Source organism: Temnothorax nylanderi, unplaced genomic scaffold, assembly GCF_030848795.1.
Source record: "Temnothorax nylanderi isolate EJ_2023f unplaced genomic scaffold, tnyl_v1.0 TNYL_tig0040_pilon, whole genome shotgun sequence".
NCBI classification, from domain to species: domain Eukaryota; kingdom Metazoa; phylum Arthropoda; class Insecta; order Hymenoptera; family Formicidae; genus Temnothorax; species Temnothorax nylanderi.
In genome coordinates, this window is record NW_027249102.1 from 175612 (window position 1) to 200761 (window position 25150).

A 25150-nucleotide genomic window follows, 5' to 3' on the forward strand; every position below is an offset into this window, starting at 1 on the left:
ACGAAGTTTAAGTAAATGCCGTTTAGGCATTATATCGTTCTCAACGCTTCAATGCTACATTCCGCCAGCGTGTCGGACGTGTTAATCATCTTATTCCCCTAATATGACAAAAAAGAGACCGGCGACAAAGAGCGACGTCTTTAAATCACCGGAGGCGGTCTCGTAGTTGAGACGCTAAACGGCGTATGCCTAAATCAAGTTAATCGTACGGGGCGCAACTAAACGGAGTGCTATATTGAGACATGCAACGTGCAAAGAAACATGAACATCCCCGACGTAAAATGGGACGCGCTCGCAATTACGCGTGAAATGAACGCGGCGATGCATGCAGCCATCGTGCGTGCGTGCGTGCGTGCGTACATGTATAACAAACACGCAACCTTTCTGCGCGACACTCGCAGATGTCCGAACGCTCAGAGAGAAGCTCGATTCTTCTCTTTGTCTCAAATTCACGGTGTAACAATAAATTTTGAGATTTTGGTGATTAGAAGTAGATTATCGAAATAACAATTTTTCGCTTTCGACACGCGTGAATTGCGTGGACGCGCAGAGTAGACAGCTATTCGTGTGTAGACTCGGCGAACGTCGCGTCGGGTCCCTTTACTCTTTGCTCCCCTCATCGGTGACCCCGGTGGTTAATCCATTACCGGGGGGGGGGGAGGGGGTGCGCGGCGAGCCAGCTCTCGGTTTCCGCGACGCCCACTAATTTGCTAACCATCGATTTCGACCAGCACGCACACCCGCGCCCACCGCCGCCAATCGCGAATCCGGCCCCTCTCTCTCATTTCGCGTTGCTATGTTTAGAAACGCACGCGCGGAACACTCTTTGGCGCTTAATAATCATCGCCGACCTACGCCGCGCGGCGAACGTAGCAGCAGAGCCGGTCATTCGCGGGAAGCTCCTATGGTTTTCGGGGAAGCGCGAATTTTCCGCGTAGCATGCACTCGCATGTAGAATTATTATTACGATTACGAAGCTTTTTTGTAAATGTTAATGAAAATTCTACATACGGAATTTTCTTTTAAAAAATTCTTTGAATTTACTTACTCTTATCTGCAACTTTGTAAAACAGATGAAGCTAAATAATAGTAATTAAATAAATAATTGCTTAAGTTACAATAATAAATACAAATACAATAATAAATATTCAATGTATAATAATTAAATAAAACCATCTATAATTAAGAATTTAATAAGTTTCTATAAGAAGCTAAACTTTTATCGTTTTATCTCATGCTTTATTACTTTAATTTTCGAACTTTAAAAAATGTCATCTATTCAACTTCAAATACATTCTAAATAAAATAAAGATTTGCAAGCCTCAACTTTAAATTTAAACTGTTTAAATTTGTAGTATCAAATTATACTCAATTTGAGTCATTTTTAACCATTTTTATAGATCGCCACTGCTCCTACTCAAATATCGTTAATTTAACTAAAGCAATGATAATTTAACTAAAACTGTTAAAATAACATTGTTTTGTGTAAAAATAATATATTTTTACACACATGGTAGTTAAAAATAACAAAATGTTATTCGACTTAAAGTATTGGTTTAAATTTCATCCTTTTATTTAACAGTGTACTCGAATAGATCAGAGTAAGTGATACAAATCAAGCTATTTAACATCTCGCGATTTCAAGAAAAGAAAGTCAGCGGAAAGCGAAAAAGGACGCGAAGATCGATTTCGACTGCAAGGGGATCAGGCGGAAGATGCATGCTAGGACAAATTGGCCGTCAGATACGATTGTGTGGCGGCGGGAGTAAAAAGCGAGGCGAGCACTCTCAAAAAGAGTGCGCGCATACATCGTCCTCCTCCTCCTCCTCCTCCTCTTCCTTCTTCCGTTCTTTCTCGGTCCACGTAACTAACGGCAGGCAATTAAAACTCGGCCTGCCGCGAGCGTTTAAGCGTCGACATTTCCGTTCACACGTGCGTAACGAGTCGAGCGGGCCGCGCATCGACGCCTCCGCCGCGCAAAAAGACGTCGACGATGACGCCGCGCGCCGCGCCGGCCGCGTCGCGGTCGCTCCGCTCCGCTTCGCGAAGCGGAGCAGCGAGGCGAGATTTAAGGCCGTCTGAGCATTCACGGTCGGAACTCTCCGTGTTCTGCGTTCTGCGCGACCAGCAGCCTGCACGCACATGGCGGCTCGGCAGAACTCGGTGGGTTGTGAACGTTTTTCTTCATTCTCGTGATATACGACAGTCGCACAATGTTCAGGAATCTTTTATTTTACCGCTACCGAATATGACGGAAATTGCACTCGGATTTAATGCAACTGAAACTTCGGTTATTCAAGTTTCGCGAAGGGATTAGAAGCCCTTTTCTATCTGCAGAGATAAAAAACTGTTACATTTTAATTTTAAACCTTATGAAGGAATGACGATCGCGATTACATAATGCAATTGAAATTGTATTAAAGTCTTCTTGAATTAGAAACATCAGTACCGAAAAGTCTGTGAGACTTTTTTATATACATATATTTTAATAACAAACGGATAGAATGTTTATTTAGTCATTATTGTTCATTGAAGGATCGGATAAAGTTATTCTTTGCATTCTGCAGCGCCGACCTGGCGCGTGCCTCGCATTTTCGACATGGCCTGCCCCAATTTGTCAGTGACTACTTGTAGGGTGAAACTCGTCTGGCCGATTGCCACTCCTCGGTACACAGCCGGAATTTATAGTCATTGGTCCTTTCTCGGGTACGACGTATCGGACAAAGTGCGTCTAGAACCAACTCGCTGCGGCCCGATATTACGTTAATGTAAAAATATAACGGAATATATCGTTAATTACATCGAACGCTGTTCTTGGAATTCTCATAAATCTTAGGCGGTGGCATTTGTCTACTTTACGTTGTGATCAATTCTCAGAAAGTGCTTGTCAAATTTGCTATTTCGAACGAGAAACTTTGCTCCCAACTTGACAGAGAGGAGGACTCGACTACCGGAACGAATCGCGTTTAACACTTTTCATCGCGCGGCGAGCAATATCTCTACCTTTCTTCCTGCGCCTTTGTGCTTCTTCTCTAATTTTACAAGGCGTTAAGTGCCACTTTGTGCTCGATTTCTCAGCTCCGCCGATACTTATTTCCGCCTTTCTGTCGCGCAAATGAGCGCAAGCGTTTGCCATAAACCGCTCTGACGACAGCTCGTAAAACTACATCCGTTGTATTCAAATTCATGAAAGAGCATCAATAATCAATATTATTAGTTTATTAATTTAAACAAAATTCTTATAGAATTATAATCTCTCTTTAGATAATTAGGGAAATTACAATATATCTATGTTAATAACAAATAACACAATTAAATCATATAATATATAATACATAATGTATAAATATTAAAATAAATATAATTCGCAATTGAATTGAAAAGATCGTTTTGCATTAAATTGTGATTAGAATGACACTGCGCTAATTGGTATAACAATAACATATAAGACGGATTATGCATGCAATCAACGAACATTAAGTCAACATAACTAAAGCTGTAAATATAGATTAGAGCATTGGAGTAGTGTTTCCTAAGGAGTGGGCGATGTATATTGGGTAACTTTAGGATCCAATTAAAGTGACGGCGTGCTAACGAGTATCGAAATAGTATCGTTACTATAGTGATGCATCGATTATAGCCGCCTCGGAGTCATCTACGATGTAAACGATGCTTGGGCGTAATCCATTTTAAAATTCGACGTGCACGAGAGACGCGTGAAATAACGTGTAATGTTTCTAATGACGTTGCCACATAATAATTTATAATTTAATAACTAAATTTTTTCTCAGATACAACAATTTATTTTTGTAGCATTAAAAGAACATATCAATGAAAAAAATACATTTGTGTTTAATAGCTATTTAACATTAATATTAATTATTTTATATAGCAATGTTAACATACTAAAAATTTATTATCCAAAATCTTCGCCGGATAATATTTTTTCTCTGATTAAAAAATTAGCTTGTTTTTTGCTGGAATAATTAATTCCAGAAAATATGGCATATGAAACACAAATGATTAAAATGTTTTTCTTCCATGACGTTAAAGCGCAACAGAAGAAATCAATAATTCTACAAACAACGGAACACGACCATTAGATGACGAGACAAACAACAAGCAACCATGCTAAGAATAAGCGCGTGTCAATATCTTCACGGATGAATCAAGTAAGACAACAGTCTTGATAAGTGTGCTCGTTAGGAGGCACCCTGCGGGGGTGGCGTGAAGGATAACTTAATGGGGAACACTACGTTGAGGATACAAAATAGACCGCGGAAGAAGCAAGCTCGTTAACGTCGATCGCTTCACGTTTCAGAAACAGCATAATTGGTCAATTACCTGTCAAAACTTTTTCGGACCTTACAAATTACTCGTTAGTTCCCCGTCGTAATCTCAATGTGTGAGATTTGTCGGACTTTGTTTTGTTTACACACTAGAGAACAACATATTATATAATAATTATTAAAATGGCAGTAATCTAATATCTCTTATGAGTTATTGGTAGAAAACTATTAATTAGTCCGAGGAAAAAACGATTTTATTAATATATTATATAAAATTTAATTAATATTATCATGTCAAGTGTAAGAAGTATAGTTTTACAATTTATGTAAATACGTAATAATTTTTATTGTACATTCCTACGCATATAATTATAGTTTCACTTTCAGAGAATAAGCTGTCAAAATTTTCCTCTATTAAAGTTGATTTTCAAAGTTGCTCCAGTTTTAGTTTCTGAAAGCTACTCCCGATAGCTCGTCGTCATTCATCTTTCAGAAGCCTTATTTAGTTAATTGCACCGTCACGCTGTCTAAGCGCGAGGTGATATTTAAAAATGGACCTTACTGCCACGATCGTTTCCGAACTGTCCACCGTTTCCAATCTCGAAGCATCCGAATGCAAGTACCTCGGATTAAAGCCTTGCCACCAAGATGGTGGATCCGCGGACGATAGGCGCGGCCGGACGACGCTGTTGGTCCGAATGCGACCAATCAGGATCGGACAAAAGTCGGCACGACGATGCCACGCCATCCACCACGTCGGGACACGGCGCATGCCGAGGAATCACGAATTAAAATACCTTGCCCTATACCCTCGGCAGTCGCTCGTCGACCCGTGCGTCATACGGTCGCCTTCCGATATCTCGTATAGCGTGCGCGGTGTTATAGTCCGGCGATATATTGTCATCGTCATCGTCAACGTATAGTGCAGAAATGTTCATAATTGAACAACTTGTCAAGTTGAAGAAAAAGAAGAAAGGTTTACAAAGGTGGACGTGAACAATTCCTGCAAAAATTGTCATTGAGTGTGCTTACAATAATTTATTCTTTTTAAAACTCTGCAAGATTGATGATTGGGACCTGTCGGATTCTCTGTATGATTAACAATATTCTGCAACGATCTTCACGTCATAATTAATGACGACATAACGTGCGGCCATGAGAATTTCGCAAATGTCCGATGGAGTTTCATATTACATTGGTGATCCAGACATATTTAACTATTTATGACTTCAATCAGTCTTATTTATCGCTGTTATAATACACGGAAGAGCCGAACACTACATTTCAATAATTAAATACGATTTTTCACAAGACACAGATTTTATATCCCTAGATGTCATAATTTTCGTAAACCTGTGCTATAGCTACAACAACCAGTAATGTTGATGTTCCTACAAATCAAGAAACTCAAGAAAGGATTGATGATGACGAAACGTGATAAGCTGATAAGCTTTCTTAAACTTGTTCGACGGTATTAAAGAAGATTGTGACCAGTGCCAAAAGTACATTGATTTATATGTAAAATGCAACTACACACCGGAAATTATAGTGACGACTACAGAAGTTATTGTCAATGAAATGCAAAGGAATTACCTTAAACGCGTCGACTGCCATACCGAATTAAAAGACTAAGATTTAATAGTGTGATAATAGATATTAACAATAATTTTTACATATTATATTTCAATATTGTGTAAAAAAAGTCGAATAGAAGAAAAGAAGACGATTGATAAACAGATAGTAACGATTATTTAAAGTGTTAAAGCTCATCGTAAAACGTGCCATAGCTGTTGTAATGCAAAATACACAATACTGGAGAGGAAATAATGCAAAGTATTATAAAACAATCGTTAATAAACATAAGGCACCTCAACACTGATCAACAACTTTAAACTAACGTTGCAATTTGATTCAATGCTGACAATTTGAATAAACCCACTCCGATATCACTCTTATCCAGTGCACAACAGCAATTAAATCTGCAATTTACTTTCTTGAAGTACTCCCGCAAGACATTATTTTTTAATCTCGCGACGCCTTGAACCGCGCGAGAAAACGGCTATTGTGCGCGAAAGGGAAAGATTATGTTCCGCACGTAGTACCGGAGAGATCGGTTCCGCTCGATTTTTAATCCCATCGAGCCCAAGGAGTCATGGACGTGAGCGTGGAGGAGACCGAGCTCGACGTCGGCTCGGCGAGCGACGAGCTGGAGTCGTCGGTCGCGGAGCCGAAACACGCGCGACGCCCGACGCCGCGGCCCTTCACGATCGAGAGCTTGATCGGTAGCGCGCGCGAGGATCACGATACCGGTGGCGGCGGTGTTACGCGGGACGACCGGACGAACGGCAGCGAAGAGGAAGAACACCGGGATCGGGAATACCAGCTCTATCAGAGGCACTACCTGGCGACCGCGGCGGCGAGCACGCTACCCTCCGGTGAGCACGTTTTTCCTGCTCACAATCGGTACAATTGAGTCGGCGACGCTGGAAAGTTAAATTTTGGGGGAAAAAACTTTGTGTGATTCTTTTTATTTAATCTTAACCAGCCACACTTATTTTCGAGTCCTTAATTCGCCACACTCCGGTTCGTGAGACCGATCGACTTTGTCGCATCGTCATTTTCATTCTAATTAATACTTTTTAAGATTGTAATGTAGGAATTGGAAATACAGATGTTAATGATAATATCAGGTCAAGAAAATGATTTGAGTTTAAACTGAACATATTATAAAGAAACTTGAAAATTATTATTATGTTATTACGTGAAAACTAGAAAGCCAAAAAACGTTTAGCGGTCCGAAATATGGCGAGTGGCGAGCTAGTTAAAATTTTGTTCCCTTCAAGACATCTTCGACGGGTAGAAGTAATATATGTATTTGATTAATTTATAGTTTCCAACGCGGCAAAATGTTTTCTTATTATAAATATCGGAATATGAAGGTATAGAAGCAGCGTTGTTGGAATTGGAAATTTCTATCTAAGTGTAAGATCTTAAAATTGAGATCTTTTTTGTTTTCGTTATATGTATGTGAAGCATTCTAGTTATTATTACATTTATGGAGCCGGTTAAAGAAAATTCATATTGAGTGTGATAAATGACTTTATAAAGGCTCTTCGGACGGAAAAGATGCGGATGTGAGTAGCGTCGCGACTGCGGCTTAAAATACGATGGCTACAAATACATAAAAATGAGCGAATCGATAACTGCAGCGAGGAGAGACCGCGTTACATCTACATGTCTGCTGTATTTCTAGTATTTGAAGTTCATTCAGCGTTTTCTCTAATCTTCCATAGTAAACGTGATAAAATTGATAAAAAATATGAAATTATGAATCTGTGATTCTTTATTAAAACAATTTTTTGTAGTAGATTTTTCTAGTAGATTTTTTGTAGTAGATTTTAGTAGTAGAATTCTTATTAATCTATATGAAGCTAATTTTTTAATAGTCGCATTTTTGCCAATCTTTCATATGCATATTAGATTGATAGCTACTTTAGGAACTTTCAATTAATAAAAGAAAAATTCCTTATTTAGTATGTAATTTTTAAACGTTAGATGACGCTAAGATTATTAAATATATAATCTTATATAATCTCTTTTTCTATATATGTGCACGTGCTCTGGTAAGTTTGTGAATAGCATCTTCCGTCGGAGGAATTATGGCGCGCGTTAATCCGGCTGATCATCGATAACTGTCATAATGACTGACTATATTTTATATATATGTACATAAAAAATGTGAATAATTACATTTATATAGAGTCACATATACGTAAACGAATTAAACAAAAGAATAAAATAATAAACTAAGATCAGGCTTGTGTTTCCATAAATCATAATTTAAGCTATTAATATCCTGAATTGCTTGTCTATTGTCCTTGAAATTTACATTCTGCGAAAGAATAAATCATATTTGTTTGCATAACATTGGACATACAACAGTGTTGAGCTTTAAAATTATTAATTGGAGACCGCGCGCAATTTCCGATGTGTCTTTCTTATTTACAATTGAGATACAATATGAACAATCGTTCATATACAAGATTGTTGTAAGACATTATAACATAATTATTGTGAAATATTATTCCATCGAGTTAAAGGCGCCGTAGTGTCTAAGCGATGCCCCGAAACGTGAACAGATAGCAGGTGCTGGCGACGTTTCGCAGACTATAATTTGCGATCACGGATATGTGCATAATTGAAACCTTCAGAGCCTACCGTTTTTTCTTATGTATCTCACATTCAGTTTATGCAGTATGGTGCAGTAAGATGCAGTTAGCTTTAAGTTTTGTCGTTACACATTTGTAATCGCAATATGTTGCGTATTGATACATTCAGACACAGATTTCATCGCCACAAAAGAAAATTGATTCATGCTATAAATTGAGTAAAGAAGGATAAACGTGAGCGCCAGTAATACTAGAATTTAAGTAACAAAATGAAGATTGTAATATAGCGACAATGAACAAAAATGGAATTAATATTAAGAACACGTCAGCTTAAAAAAAATGGATTAGTCGCAAAAATAAATGTTTAGCAATTAAAAAAGGGGCATTATATTATAAGACTGAATGAATGGAAATGAAACATAAAATTTGATTTATCTTGTGATTCTATTCGTTTATCATTAGCGAGCGGATTTATCGTTAGTAAATATCTACTGCGTTTTATATATTAAGAAGCCGGATTTTTTTACATTTTGTGATCTAAAATATACCTTGTTATTATCTTCAAAAGATGAAAAACATGGAATATGTGTTTATGAAGAATATTTGTCTAATAAAAAATTTATAGGTATTATTTCAAATTTGAAGATATATTTTTAACGTCATTCAATATAGTTGAATTAAATTAGTCTCAAATATTTATAATTACATGTTAATCACTAAATCAGAATAATTAATTGGCTTAATTGGTTAAATCAGTAGCTAAGTAGGTATTTTAGGATTAAGTAAACAACATTATATTAAAAGCATTTTGCCAAAATCTAGGTCAATCGCTTTTATACATACATCTTGACATATATACATATATATATATATTACAATCTTTACATATATACATATATCATTACATTACATATATATTTACATATATCATTACATCTTGACATATATATATATATTACAATCTTATGTTGCGTTTATATATATACACAACTCTTAAATCTATTAATGGATATCCACCTATTTACCTAAATCTGCTGACTGTTTATCTAAATCTATCAATTATAAATTGGTCTATGCAGGTTTCGGCGTGCCGCTTGGTTTGTACAGCGCTTGGCTACCGATGCGAATGTACGGTGGCAGCGGTGCATCCAGCATTTCGATGCTGCCGCCGCAACATCCGTCCGCCGGCTACCCGGGTCACCCGGAACTGCATCAGAGCCGACTGTCGCAGCCCTCCGCACCGCCGTCCAGTCATCCGCAGGGATACTATCCACTGGATAGTTGCCGTCGTATCACGAATCAGCGTGCGCCGAGTAGCTTCACCGACAGCGAGGACGAGGACGGCAGCGTCGGTTCGCCGGCGTCGCCGGCTCACGATCTTTCTAAATCCCGGCACGGTGAGTTTAATGTCTCTTTAACATTCTTTAAAGCAATATAAAAAAAAAGACACCGTATATTGACGAAAAATGAAAAATTTGGGAAGAAATCTTCCTAAACTACATTGAAGATATAATAGCGTGCAGAAGAAATAAATAACAGTCAAATTTACGAATTATTATCGCAGTGTTGTCAGGATTGATTTATACACAATTTTTTTTAATGAAAAAAGTTTGGTATATTATAACATGTTAGTCTTTTTTAAAGTAACTGTCTAAATTTTATGATTAAATGCACAATTTAAATAATTTGAACGAAATATTATTACATATATTATTAAAAGTACGTTATATCGTTATAGTCTTCGAAAGTAAATAAAAAAATATATGTAAAAAAATCGTATACATATATATATGTATATAAAAAGAGAAAGGATTAGCCGACGAGCATGAAGCGAACGTGGCTTTTCAAAACAAATTGAAGGAATTGCGAGCTGAATTTAATACAGAAAGATCTAGACTGTTAGCGAACATTAGGACAACTTGAGGAATCGTTGAACAACAAAATCACGGAGACACTTTCGGACATTGCATACCCGAATGCAACATATTTTGGAAAGTCATGTTGTAGTTATACTCTCGGTGGGTTACCATCCCTGCTTCCGAGAAGAAGTGGCGATCGAATAAAAACCGACAATTTTTGATCGGATTTGAACTCGGATCTTCCGGCTCACTAGACCACGTCTCTCTGTGCTACGATCGCCTACTGTGTTCACCATTCCGCGCCGCCTTTCCATTATATCGTTACAGCCTTCGAAAGTAAATAAGAAAATATATGAAAAAAAAACATATCATATATATATATATATATATGTATGGAAAATAACGCACATTGATAAAATATAACTTGTCACAAGTTAGTAAAACAACTACATCAAGCGCTTATAAAAGTTATGGAACAATTTCAGTTTTTTAGAGCATATACAATATGACACTCAAAACGAATACTTTGTCTTGAGTGATAGATCATGATATGATAACTACATATTATATAGTCTTAAATCTTTTGATAGTATAGTAATTTGAAATGAATAAAAGTCAGTCGACGAATAGATTCTTTAACCCTTTTGCTAGTGCAACGTCGATCGCCAGCGTTCGCTTTGGAGCGACGAGTGACTCCACTGTCTTAACTCGTTGCAGTAAAGATATAATTTTCCAAGCATAAAAATAAAACAGAATTTACATAAGCACAATAATTATTTTAAAATTATATTTTATCCTTATTTTAAACCTTGTATTTAATACGCTACAAGCGGAGTTAGTACCAATAGTACGGCTATGTCGGCTATAGCTCGTACGTACGGGTCGTCACATGGATCCCGGCTATAGCTGGCGTTAGGAGCGAAAGGGTTAATTCTAGTCTGATGTGTAATCTCTCCGATCTTTATTCGATTGTTAGTGCATAATAGATAAGTTCATCCTGTGCTTGTGGCAATATATATCTTCATTACAGCACAATTTTAGATACTTCAGGAAGAGATTATTAGGCTGTAATGAGATTACATGTATAAAATAATTAAACATTAAATCATTAAACATAAAACGCAGAAATAGATATTGTCGCTAAATCGGTAGTCTCTAAAGAGGAACACAGAATGATCTATGAATCCAATCGCGAAACGGGAGAAATCGGTGGGTCCGATTGCCGAGCGTTTACGAATTCCGGTGGCGTGTCTTTGGTCACGATCGCAGTCGCCACGATCGACCGCAAAGGATCGAGATACATGGTAGCGTGCATAAATTATCGCGCTCTCGTGGCCCGATCTCATCTTGTATGTGTATAGGTGCGTGAAACAATATGATGCGATAGACGATATGATATTCGTGATATCTCGAGGTATAATGACAACCAGTTAGGTCGATTAAAGAAGTCCTTACTGTTAATCAGATTAATTATTTACTGGCGAAGTAAATGTTACTTATTCGATCTCAAAGTATGTTCTGGTCGAATTTCTATAATGCGTTTTCGAGAAAATAGCTCTATCTTCCTACAATCCTTCACGATCTCACTTTTCCAAAAGAAAGTTTCTTTGTACACGTTCAGTATAATACTATAATACATTAAGGGCCGGTTGTTCCAACCTGTTGGTAATCTAACTAATAGTTAAATCATATGTCTATCTTTGTCTAATGTAAAAGATAAACAAAGACATATATATGATTTAACTGTTATTTAGTTTACTAAAAGGTTGGAACAACCGGCCCTAAAAGTAGTGCCAAGTTAAGATAGTGAAGAGAAAATTACTTTGAAGAAATTTAGTATACTTTTCGATAGATCAACGTAAGGATGTGTGAGTAACAGAAGTAAAATATGAATAGAATACTTATCGCTTTTATTAAGACAGTAATAAATGAAGACAAACGGGAAATCCACTTTTTTCAAGGACTTTTACGATATTTCACGGAAGGCCCCGAACGCGCGTCGCCGTTTGACCGCCGAAAGCCAAAGGATATGTACATGACCGTCGATCGCCGATCACGTATTTCCGTGGGGACAATTCCGATGGTGTACTCTGACGCGCGCATTTATTCGTGGCCGGACACACTTTTTATTGATGTACCGCCGACCGGCGGCGATTTCGTATGCGAGACGAAATGGCTTCGGGGAATCTGTCATCGGTCATTTATGACGCACCGCGCCGAACCGGTGCGTCGATCGTCACGGCACGGCGAGGTGCGATCACGACGTTCCACGAATTCATCGCGATCCACCTACGTGCGGGCATTGCGTCCTCGCGCAATGCGTAGATTACTGATCCTGGTCCTGTCAACAGAAATCGGGGAAAAGGAAGAAGGCCAAGGGGAGCTTGAAGACTCTGAAATATCGACTTTGATTCGATTTGCGCTTCAACGATGCCAAAAACGAATCGAGATTCTAAACTTGAATAGCAACGTAGATGCGAGAGTTGAATGGGCCGAAAATATGAACTATCTCCAACTTATATTTTTTTTTAGAAATAGAAATCTTGAGATTCTTGAAATTGATAAAATATAGATCGTATATATATTTTAAAAATTAAAATTTTTAGCTTTTTGTTAAGTAATAAATAATGGAAATATTTAAAAAAATGAAGAACTGAATTACACACGAAAAGAACGGTTTTGCTGAAGTATCTAAAAATTTAGCTAGATACAAATCTGAAAATAATTTTGTTCCACCATCAAAATAATTATGTAGAACACTTAAATTAATTGCTAAAATGTTAAAATTTTTTACAGCATTATCATGAAACTTCAGCGACCTACTATAATTATTTTGATGGTGCAATAAAATTATTTTCAGATCTGTATCTAGCTAAATTTTTAGATACTTCAGCAAAACCGTTCTTTCCGTGTACAAGTCAAATAGTGTACTTTGAAAAACCAAGCGTTCCTGTAACGTTCAGGAATTTTAATGTTTTAATGAGTATATATATATTTAATCGCTGTCAGATTTTCTAACATGAAATAAATACGTATAGTGAAACACTTCACTATACGTATTTATCTTTCTTGTACATGTCTTTTTACAGCAGTTTCATATAAATTATTATGTAAATACATAATTATTACTTTATATTTATGCTACTGCATTACATACATTGATGATTTTGGCGTTGAACAATTCTAGACAGCTGGAAGTTTGGTGCTATAAATATATAGTAATTCAAAAGTGTTGCGTCTTTTTGTGAAGACCCTGGATAATTTGTGTGAATCTATAATATATCGTAATGTATAAAATAAAATAACATTATTTAACTCAAAATAGTTGTCGCATATCGACCGTTAAACTGTTAGATGGTTCTTTAGAAACAAATCGGCATGTAAGAAACTAAATGACAGAGTTAATATATTGTTCAATGCGATCAATTGCACATCGCGCTATTTTTGAATGATATCGTTTTTATTCTCGATCACCGGTAAATTTTTACACAAGCACGAACGAACAGTTATTTTAATGCGATCGTCGATCGAGACGATGCGTCATAAATACACAACGCCGTATAGCTTAGATCTTATCGCCGAAACTATTATCCAACGACGGGAAGTTAAAAATAACTTCTGCTTTTGCAATGTCTCAATCCTTCGAAATTTCCGATTGTACAATTTTTGCAACTACAGGCTAAAAAGGTATTGAGTTCTTTACAAAAATAACACATTAGAGAGTAATGTATTTAATATAAACGGTTTAATTCATTTTAATAAAGTTGTATAATATATTTTCAAGTATCAAAATTAAAGCTGTAACTCATTAATTCAAAAACACTTTTAAAGTTTTCTCCATGAGAGGAAATATAATCGTTTCATATAGTCTAAATAATATATTTAATAAGTAGATTAAATTTTTAAGGTATATATATATCTAATTCTCAGAACCATAAATGTGCCATTTTGGACCTCATTACTGAAGAGAACGAAAATGTCAAATCCATGAGAGTATCATATAGATACATTGAAGATTAGATTAGTAACATGATAAGTACTTTGAAATGAGAACGAGTCTCGCGATATTCAACAGCGAATTATTAATCAATGGCCCAGATGTGACACGGCGGAAAGTGTGTTAACGGCATTTTCATCATGAGAACACGAAAGCTGGCTACATGAATTGGATATGTGGAAGACTCGAACGGAGCTTTTGAGTGCCTATGCAAAATTTAGAGTTCCATTCACGGCGACGCGGAACGATTCGATCCGCCGTCGCTTCGGGTAATCAAATAATCGTTCATAAAATCTTGTTTCATCTCGAAAATAACGAATTCGCCGATAGATAGAATAATACTTTTAAACCGTGAATTAAATTGTGGTTTACATGATATGGAGCGTAAGTGACATTTACGCCGGACAGAATAAAATTATTTATAAATAATTGTAAACCATTTACAACAATGAGATATTTTTTGATACTGAATAGAAATTCAACGATTTTTTTATTTTTATATGTTTGCAAAATATACACGCCGTTATCTTCACGATTCTAATATTCTGATGACGATTCCGTTTGGAACTGTTATAATAAATTGATATTAACTTCTGTGATTTATCTGAAAAATCAATAATTTAATTTAATTTAATTTAAAGTAAGTAACGCAAAACAATCGTGATCTATTCCGATTATTAAATAATACACGAAATTATTATATTAATTGTAAAATTATTTAAATGTTATTTGTATTGACAGAAATAATTTCATATTTGTATTATTAATTTCTACTTACAGCACGAACAAACAAACAAATTATGAAGTAATTACTGTAATTACTTATTTCCGCGCCGTACTCGAATCTAATTCGATGACATCAAAACGACAAACGGAAAGATAATCATCGGATGCCACTTGAATTTTAATCGAGCTCACCGATTCTGCGGCGGGAAGCCGATTAGCGTATCGCACGTCGGACGAGCGGAAGAATCATATTTCGATTTGGCATACGAGACGAAAGGATCTTTTAGACCACGTCATTCGTCATTCATAGCCATCAGGACGACGACCGAGATGAAGGCGATTGTATGAAGGACGGGTCTTCTCAAGCCAGAAACGTGTAACAAAGTAACTGTCACTGTTGCCGTGAATGGAAACCGTCAATTCCTTCCAGCACCGTCGCGCGACGTTGAGGATCGTGCGATATTTATAATGCCGGCGTTGCAAAATTAATGATACAACCGGTATAACCTGGGCTATAACTGCCAGCGGCTGGACGATATAGCAATTAGCATAATCACGTACATTGAGGACACACTTATAAAGAAAGTTCGTTAATGAATGTTATATCACGCGTGGATTGAAAATTCTCAAAATAGCAAAAAGCGTTGCTTTTAAAAATCAGAATATTGGAAATATTTGCAATAATATATAGTCTGACGATTAAACGTAAACAATGAGAATACGCATTTGCCCATAAATTTACGAATTACTAATTGTCCTTCCGTGCAGAGAAGCTGTTAATATACTTGATAAAATATACTTGAATAGGAATTTTTAATTGATCATACCTAATATTTTGTATTCTCTTTTAATTACAAAGTTATTATTCATACATATAAGTCTTTGTAATTAAGACAAGAACACACGTACACATAATTCCTTGAGAAGTTTTTATAAAAAGTACTTTATTTCTTGTTTCTTGTATCTCACAAAATAACTTTTTTTCAATTATACATATTTATTTCATATAATTATATATTATGTAGAATCGAAGAAAAAAATACTTTCTATAACATTTTCTGGCTCGGGCTTTATCTGAGACTTGAGAGTCTTTAAAAATTGTTAACGTGAGATTATAGAAAGAATTATTATTCTGTTACTAAAGTCAAGAAAATTCCATATATGTGAAATATCATTATTTTGCTCTTACAGCTTATTATTCTCTTCCTGTGTTTTATTCTTCTATTACGTGAGAATACAGACAGATAATATTTTATTCGCAGCATGCAATACATATGCGAAGAGAGAGAGAGGGAGAGAGAGAGAGAGAGAGAGAGAGAGAGAGAGAGAGAGAGAGAGAGAGAGAGAGAGAGAGAGAGAGAGAGAGAGAGAGAGAGAGAGAGAGAGAGAGAGAGAGAGAGAGAGAGAGAGAGAGAGAGAGAGAGAGAGAGAGAGACGAGAGAAAAAGAGAGAGAGAGAGAGAGAGAGAGAGAGAGAGAGAGAGAGAGAGAGAGAGAGAGAGAGAGAGAGAGAGAGAGAGAGAGAGAGAGAGAGAGAGAGAGAATAAAGAAGCGGTTGAACTGGCGCTTAGCTATATCGATCGTCGCGATGCCCGGTAACATCATCGTACAGCACAAACTGACAGAGCGACCCGTTAATAAGCCCGATTGAAATTTCATGTCGCACATCCAAAAATACACTCACGGAGTGATACGCGGAGCGACGAATGAGCGTTTCCTCCGTCCCGATCCCGATAATTGCTTCCGGCGAGGTTCGCCGATCGATCGCCGCCGGGCGCTATATCGGGCCGCGCGATCGAGCAAATTATTCCGGAACGAGGTCGCGAATCTCGCCTGCCTTCTTAACGTTTAATAAGCCGGACGTATTTTCCCGCACGGCTAGAAGTGCACGTGGCTATTGAAACCTTATCACCATGTTATGAAAATAGCGTAGAAAAGTGTGGAGAGAGAGATATAATTAAGGCTGTACAACGACGAAACTATATAATTCATGTGACATTATATAAAGTCTCTCGCATCTTTCACAATTTTTTCAAATTTTAACTTTTTAATGAAAGCTCTCTAATTTACAATTTACAACTTACGTCACAGTTTGATTATCGTTAAAGGAAAATATACAGTTGCAATTGATTACAATGCGAACTAATGCGAGTCATTGCACTTGACGAAAACCGTAGATGCATAAATCGCTTCCCCACTATTATACACTATTGCTACCCGTACTTGCAGTCGAACCCGATAGCACTCGACCCCCCCGAGCTTTTTTTCGCTTTTCCCGCAGTTTCCCCGGCCGGTGAATTTTGGTTATTCATTGCCCGAGTACGGAGATCCTGCGGCGCGTCCGACACGATATGGGAGGATCGCATCTTGCTCCGTGAAGGACCGCACCGTACTTGTCGCGAAAAAAAAGAAACAGTGCCTCTTGGTAACAACGATACCGAGATTGGCACGATTCCGCCGATCGATCGAAACCCCGAATGTCATTATGCGAAATGTTACGGCCGCAGGATAATTCGTTTAATTTCACTATTACGTGTTCGTTGTACTTACTATTATGAACTACATTCTAAAACTTTTTTATGTATTAAAAGAATCAACATTCTTGAAATAAAAGAGATTAAGAATCAATGTATCTAAAGTAAACTTTGAATTAAAATAGTCAAGTATGAAAAGAAGCCTAAAATTGGAAGATTGTTAACTTTCACAAAGAATTGGGAATATAAAAATTAAAAATCTCAGAATTCTTAAGAGTACGAAGCTAAGAAGATACTTACCTATTCAGGAATTTAAGAATTTATGAGTTTTAAATTCTTATAATTGAAAAATTATAAAACTTTAAAAATTTAAGAATTCCAAAAATTGTTATAATAATATACACACAATTCTAATTGTTCAGAGATATTCAATATATGTTAAAGATTCAAATCTTTCTCTCTCTCTCTCTCTCTTTCTCTCTCTCTCTTTCCCAAATAAAAAGAAAATGTCGGAAGTCAGCTGACGAACAAAAGCAATTGATAGAATGGAAACGGTAGAATGGAATAGATTGCGAAAATTAATTAGACATGAATGACCGGTGAATCGGTGATGAAGATCGTTAAATGATTTGATTTCCGGCTGGCTCCGTCATTGACAGATTTCAATAATTGCCATTTGCCAGCGATTAAATAAAACATGAGCTCCGGAGCCATGCCAAACTATTTTCACCGATTATTATTATGCACGGCGAATCGATAACATTTTAATATTACTTTGGACACAGATACCAGCAGCTTTCTTGAGGTGAAATCAATAAAGATGCCGCGACCCAATTAATCTGTTGCGTGTTCGTGTAATTGACGGGTAAATTTGTACTAATCGATTAGTGAGCAAATTACTCTACTTTTTGAATGTTGAACGACTGTTATTATTCTTCTAATTACCTATTACGTGGATTAACAGATATTTTTCGTATTTGTTAAAATATTTAACAAAAAATTATTTAATACTGCATAAGTCGCTTTTAACGTACTGAATTAAAAGTTAATATTCTTTTCATAATATTGTCCATATAATTAACCATTTAAATGAGAAACAAATCAATTTTGATGCAATTAAAGTTTTATATTGAATTAGGATTCGTGTTTTACTAAATTCTCCTTGGTGTACTTGATTTGTTATATTTATATCGAAGGTTTCTTCTTCGATTGTGAAAAGTTAACTTTCCTTACGATTCATGTCATATATATGCGCAATTCTTTGTCGCCTCGTTCAACCTGTATTCACGTAAGAGTCGAATTGCTAGCTTCAAGCAAACAAAACACCGTCGATACAATGTCGTGTTTAAGTTTCGGGTTATAGCCACGCTCCAATAACTATATTCGCTGGAAAAGCCTCGCCGCGCTGTGGCTCGCTAAACGAGGATGTAACGATATCATTCTCGCGGATCGATCCGCACGCTCGATTCCGTCGCGAAGTGTAAAGACGGCACAGAGCAGGGGACAACGCCCGTGTATACGCTCGCGGAAGCGTTTCGTTCGCCTAATCGAAACCTTCTGAATAAATCAACGACCGGAGAGTGCATCAAACCGGCCGGCGTGGAGGAAAGTTACGCGCTGCCATAAGCAGCGCGAGCGCGATCGGTCGCAGCCCGCGAACTTCGGGATAAGAAAGACGTGAATCGCGGCCGATGAATAAGTCAGGCTGACCATAGCCGAGTTGACCGTTGACAACGAACTCTAACAGGAAATAATGCACCCCGCAAATAACGACCGGCTCTTGATCATGCGACCCGGCCACGTTGCGATGTGGGAAAAGTTGTGCGGTTGCCGACTCGAGAAAATCCAGCGCGCAAGGAGAAACTTACCATTCTATATTTATACAATTTTCTAAGAGAAACGTGTATAACCTTTCATAGATTTTAATTCATGTTAATTTATCTTGATTGGATCTTATGTTGTGATATTTTTTTTTCAACTAACCGTTAGTTACTAACGCATTTACAATTGTTATGTTTGCAATTGTCATTTTAGCGCGTTAATAGTTAATAATTAATCACTGTATTTATAAAAATAAATAATACAGACTGTGTCTCACTCATTGATTTCGAGGCTAATAAATTATAGAGAACAAATTAGTCTGCTTTACTTGAAACTGTTGGAAATTCCCGAGGTATATTTTCGGCTCGAAACGTTTAAAATTGCCATTTAGTTTCCTTTATATAAAAGTCCTCGATGTCGATGTCGATGTCGAAGGTAATTCTCGATAAAGGTTTCTCTCTCTCGTGGACATTTGTTGACGCAAATTTCCGTTCCCATCCAGTCGATCGTCGAATCAGTCGAACACGAGCCATTCGAATGGAAACTTATAACCGCGATGTAGGAATAATTTTCAATAAATAATGACCCGACGAAGTCATTAAACTCTGGGTAACTTTGTTTCGTATCTCCGGTGCATATTGCATGCCGCGCTCGACCGTCTCGCGGATGAAGGGGGAAAAAAACATCACTGTACGGGAAATTACGAACGGGAAAAACGTTGCCGACGATCGAAGAACGCAACTTTTATGAAGGAACGACCAATCTGCTCCGCATATTAAATAGCCGCCGGGCTATACATACCGCGGCGATATGTTCTCTCGATAGCGACAAACTCTCCGTTGATGACTTAATGTCGCGAAAGTTAGTCGTGGATTTCAATCCTCGGAATTGTGCGGCTTTATTTGACGACTATACATTTCAAATACTGAATACAATTATTATTTGCTTTTATAGCTGACAAAATCAGTCATGGATTAACAAACATAATGTTGTAATTGGAAAGCGAATTATATTTTACCTGTGCTTGTAATGAGCGACTGAACAATTTCACTAACAGAATGCAAGCGTAATGTAAATTAATTTAACAACACATTATTTCGTTATTAAATATAGAAAGAAAGATTGTATTTGACAGGTTTTTTATATGTTTTTTACGTGTTCCAGGATCTGAAAACGGTCGTGTATCAGCCGAGAGCGACGAAGAGGTCGGCGGAGCTGCGGGTTCCGGCGAGGGTCACGACGTTTCCGACGGTGTCGTCAGCGGGGTCGGCAATGCCGCCCCAAGCCCTAGCAGGCCCTTAGAGAACGGACAGAACTCGTCGGCATCGGGTGCCGGTGGCAACAAAGCTCGCCGGCGACGTACCGCGTTCACTTCGGAACAGCTGCTCGAGCTGGAGCGCGAATTCCACGCCAAGAAGTACCTGAGCCTAACAGAACGCTCGCACATAGCGCACGCGTTGAAGCTGTCGGAGGTGCAGGTCAGTGCCAGACCAAAGCGATAATCGATGAGCTGTACAGTTAGAGCTTAATATCGAGGGATGAATTATAATTTAAAATCGTTAGAATGTAAGATAAATCAAGATTCAAGTCAGATCTTGGAAATAACCAAATTTTGTAATCCCGAAAGAGATTTAATTTTTATAAAAATATTAAAATTTATTATAATCAATCAATTTTAATATTAGAACTACCAAAACAGTAAAAATAATTTATTACTAATGTTTTTTTAATTACTTAAATTTAGAAAATGCTTTTTCAGGAAATTTTTATTGCAATATGTAAATGATTAAATTTATCTCTTTTTATAATCCTCCGTCTATACACGTGGGTCTACGTCGTTCGAGCCAAAATAATATCTGCTTGTAACTGTAAAACTTACAAGCCTGCCAGAAAATATTAAATAAACGATGTTTATCAAAATGACTATAAAATCGTCAACTTTAATATAGACAGATGTTTTGTGAATTCTTTCGGACTTTTTAAAATACTTTAAGATAGGGAAAAATAGCGTCAAACGTGACAGACTTACGTATGCACTAAGAAGGTACCGAAAAAATGTATGCACACGGGGGATTAATAGTATATACATGTATCTTCGAAAAAAATATTTATAAATATATATATAACATATACTTAGTATTATTATATATGTTATTATAACATATAATATATATTATATAATCTATATAGCCTCAATCGGCTACATAGAGCGACTCAATATGGAGATAGTGTGATCTATGATCACTATATACACTATAAATAATAAAAAAATATGAGGAACGGTACTTTGTTATGCATCGCTAATTGCTATGAATCCGCGGACTCATACGCAATTCACGTTACATAACATAGCATTGTTTTTCATATTTCTTAATTATTTCCAGCGTCGTCATTATGATGATATAATAAAGCACCTGATGCGCACTGCAGCAAATGAATCTGCAATACACCCCGAGTTGCACCACTTATGTGCAATTCTTTAATCTCGATCGAGGCTTTTACGTCTCTCTTTCGAAAGACGGAGCTCAGTTTCTCCCACGAGAGTTCCCCCATTAATTTCTCGTTCGGAGGGGTGCAGTTTAGAATATGAAAATTCCTGTCATCACAGGTGAATTCGAACCCGATTCTTCGTGGTTACGAGTCTGGCGCTTTACCACTATATATATATATATATATATATTTATTTATTTATATACATAAAGATACATGAAATTGTTGGTAGTTCTAGTACTAAAATTAGATGGCCAATATGTTACGGACTTTGATTTCTTTAAATCCACTAATGTTCCTTTATTCATCATCTCAATTACACTATCATGTACGTACAATTTTTTAAAGAGAACTTATAACATACATAACTTTAAAATCAATGATACAACTCTGGCGCAGGTGAAGATCTGGTTCCAGAACCGACGTGCCAAGTGGAAACGGGTGAAGGCCGGGCTGAGCGGCGGAGGCGTCGGCGTTGGTTCGGCGGCGGCGGCCATGGCGCCCTCCGGCGTTTCTGGCCGCCACAACGGTACCACGGGGCAGCATACTTCCGGTACCAGAATCGTAGTGCCGATACCGGTGCACGTGAGCCGTTTGGCAGTTCGATCTCATCACCATCATCTGGAGAAGTGCGCGAGGGCGCCGCGCGCGAGACCGACGTCGTCCTCGGGTGAGGGTGGGTCCTCGGGAGCGTCGTCGTCGGTGTTGGGCGATACCTTGGGACTGGTGAATACATCGGTGAACCTGACCGGCCAGGTACAGCCACCTCTGGGCGCCGGTATGGGGGTAGAAATTGGGGTCGGGGGTGGTTTAAGGGCCTTTGCGGTGCCGGCGCATCGGGCCGGTCTCGGGTCCTCCGGGAGGTAGTGAACGTCGTGGACGATGAACTTGGATGTGCGACGGCGGGACACGAGAGGAATGGAGGTAGATCGATAACCGGTGTAAAACGCGCGCGCGATAAGACGAAGTCGAGTTCTCGTTGTAAAATTGGATATAATGTTGATCAAAAGTTTAAAAGCAGCAATGACAAATGTGAAACGTTATAAGAAGATAAGCACAAACTTTCTCTTTGTCTTGTATAACTTTTATCTATTGAAATGCTCGCTGAGACAAAAGACACTGAATTGAACAGTTTTTTTTATTGAAGTCAGATCGTTGTGCGTGAAAAATAAGAAACAAATATCTTTTTTTATATTTTCAGTAATTATTCCATGATATGTTAGTTTCCCCTCTACTCAATTTGCTTTCTATTGCATCGGTCCAGATATTCTAAATACGCGAAAGTCGATCAACTCGTATCTCGAGTGCTCGAGTGATTCTTCGAAAACCGAGGGGTTCCGAGACTTCACGTCGCGCGCATTGTAAATAACAAGTCCTGGAAGTTGTAAATATACACGTACACGTAGATAGTAACTTCGCATAAACAAACCGTAGCTTGTACTTGCTGTAGATAGTTTACGTTAAGCAGTGGGTTTCAGCTCGGCGCGGTGGGCAACTATTACGTGGTAGCGATATCCCGTATCGATCAGCCGTGCGATCATTGCAGCTGCATTACACTGGCGAAACGTCACAATGAGGCGGAAGCGCACAAAATGTCGGACTATAGACTTGCATACGTTGTAATATCGTGTCGGCCAATAAAACGTGCGAGTGTAATCCGAAATATATATCGTTTGCCTTCTATACCTTATGCCCACTCGGTACAACTGTGACCTACCATCAAAGAAGACGGCTCGTTAGAAGAGTGACACTTGCGCAGCCCTTCGGCATCTAAAAATGTTTACGCAGTAAGAAAAGTTTATACAGATTGTATTGTTGCAATAAAATATCGGAAAAGTATATCTGAGCTTTAAAGGGATCAAACAGCTAAATTGTGTAATTGATCTGTTGGAGATGCGTCTTGGCGTACGAGAATCTTTAGAAATCAAGGGTTGCAACGTTGATGACGTAACAAATCTTAAACCATGTTAGATTCTCAAAGTCTTATATCCCAAATCCAGCATTATTCTAACGGGTTTTTAATAATTCCATATTCCAAGTTAGTTTGTCGATTTTCGACGGAGTTTCGGAAAGAGATCGCTAATCGAGGGCTCCCGCGTTCGCCTTGTTTTGACAATTTCGTCGCGGTCCTCGAGGGGGCCGTTCCGGGTCGACTCATCGTCATCGGGTGCTCCCACGGGATCACCTCCGTCGTCCCAAATCGGCGGATTGCGCATTTTCGCAAGGGCTGTGCGGCGCGTGCGGGCCCCGAGCCCTCTAAAAGGGATCCACTGCAGCCGTAATCGGGGCCCCCCTTCGTTCACCTCGTAGGCGTGACCCCATATGCCGGGTTCGGTCGGGCCGCTGCTGCAACTGTAGGACGATACACGATGCAAAACACGTCAATGTGTCAGCCGACTAATTCGATTTAGCCTCCTTTGACTCGGAACAGCCGTGACTTTCGAAGCGGAAGCGCGATGGAAATACACGAACGTCGAATTTTTCCCGGCGCGATAATTGAGGACAGGTGATCTCTTCTGTTAGGTAAGTAACGAGTACATACGTAGCATCAATGACGCAATTATTAAATTTAATAATCCAGTTTTGTACTTGTTAAAACACCGACGTTATTTTTTAAGGCGCAATAATAATTATCGTGTTTTTTTTTAACACAAGGATTTTTTTACAATATTATGATTATCAAAATGCACCACTATTAAATGAATATAAACAAGTATAAATATATTTCGTTATGTATATTAAAATTATTTTACCATTTCTGTATCAATGCGACATATTCTCTAACAATAACAAAGTCACATTTGAGTCGACAATATAAAATAACAATATATGTGTATTAGCTACCAATTTTAGCCTTGACGCCAAGGAGCAAAAATAGAACAAGTTACGGCAACGATAATCTCAATAAAGTAACATTTTTCTACTTTCTTCGAGAGCCAGAAATATTTTTCGTAAATAATAGAAATATTCAACAAGAATGTGTTAGAAAGATGCAGAAGAAGATGAGACGAGAGGTGGAGAAATAACGAAAGATGGTAGTTCAAAGGGGGGGTTGAAGGGGGCTCAAAGGGGGACGGGGGGGATCGGGATCGTATACAGTGTACACAATGGCGAGGCAGAGTGCATTACGGTTAATACACGAAAAGGACCAGCGCGGTCGTTTAGCCGGCGATCTCGGCAGTTACTGCGCCTCGCGCGAGGGATAAATCATCTCTCCCGACGCTGCCACGCCTACCCGGAGGACGCGGAAAGAGCGACTCTCCCCTATAGAGCGTGGTAACGTACGACGGGCTGTGGACGGCGATGTTACCGCGTCTCTTGCGGTC

General features: G+C 38.1%; 1 protein-coding gene across 1 annotated transcript; it reads left to right on the plus strand.

The window, feature by feature from the left end:
• The first annotated feature begins 5125 nt into the window (after nucleotides 1-5125).
• Unpg (homeobox protein unplugged) lies at nucleotides 5126-23663 on the plus strand. The gene is made up of 4 exons (XM_071704281.1): nucleotides 5126-6724; nucleotides 9538-9855; nucleotides 20499-20812; nucleotides 22224-23663. The coding sequence occupies exons 1-4, from the start codon at nucleotides 6442-6444 to the stop codon at nucleotides 22689-22691; spliced, it is 1383 nt and encodes a 460-aa protein (XP_071560382.1). The 5' UTR covers nucleotides 5126-6441; the 3' UTR covers nucleotides 22692-23663.
• Nucleotides 23664-25150: the final 1487 nt, after the last annotated feature.

Bases quoted from the DNA above. Each gene is read 5' to 3' on its own strand.
- Unpg (XM_071704281.1), top strand. From the start codon at position 6,442: ATGGACGTGAGCGTGGAGGAGACCGAGCTCGACGTCGGCTCGGCGAGC. The intron at 9,856-20,498 runs GTGAGTTTAATG...TACGTGTTCCAG, and splicing joins TCTTTCTAAATCCCGGCACG to GATCTGAAAACGGTCGTGTA. The intron at 20,813-22,223 runs GTCAGTGCCAGA...ACTCTGGCGCAG, and splicing joins TGAAGCTGTCGGAGGTGCAG to GTGAAGATCTGGTTCCAGAA.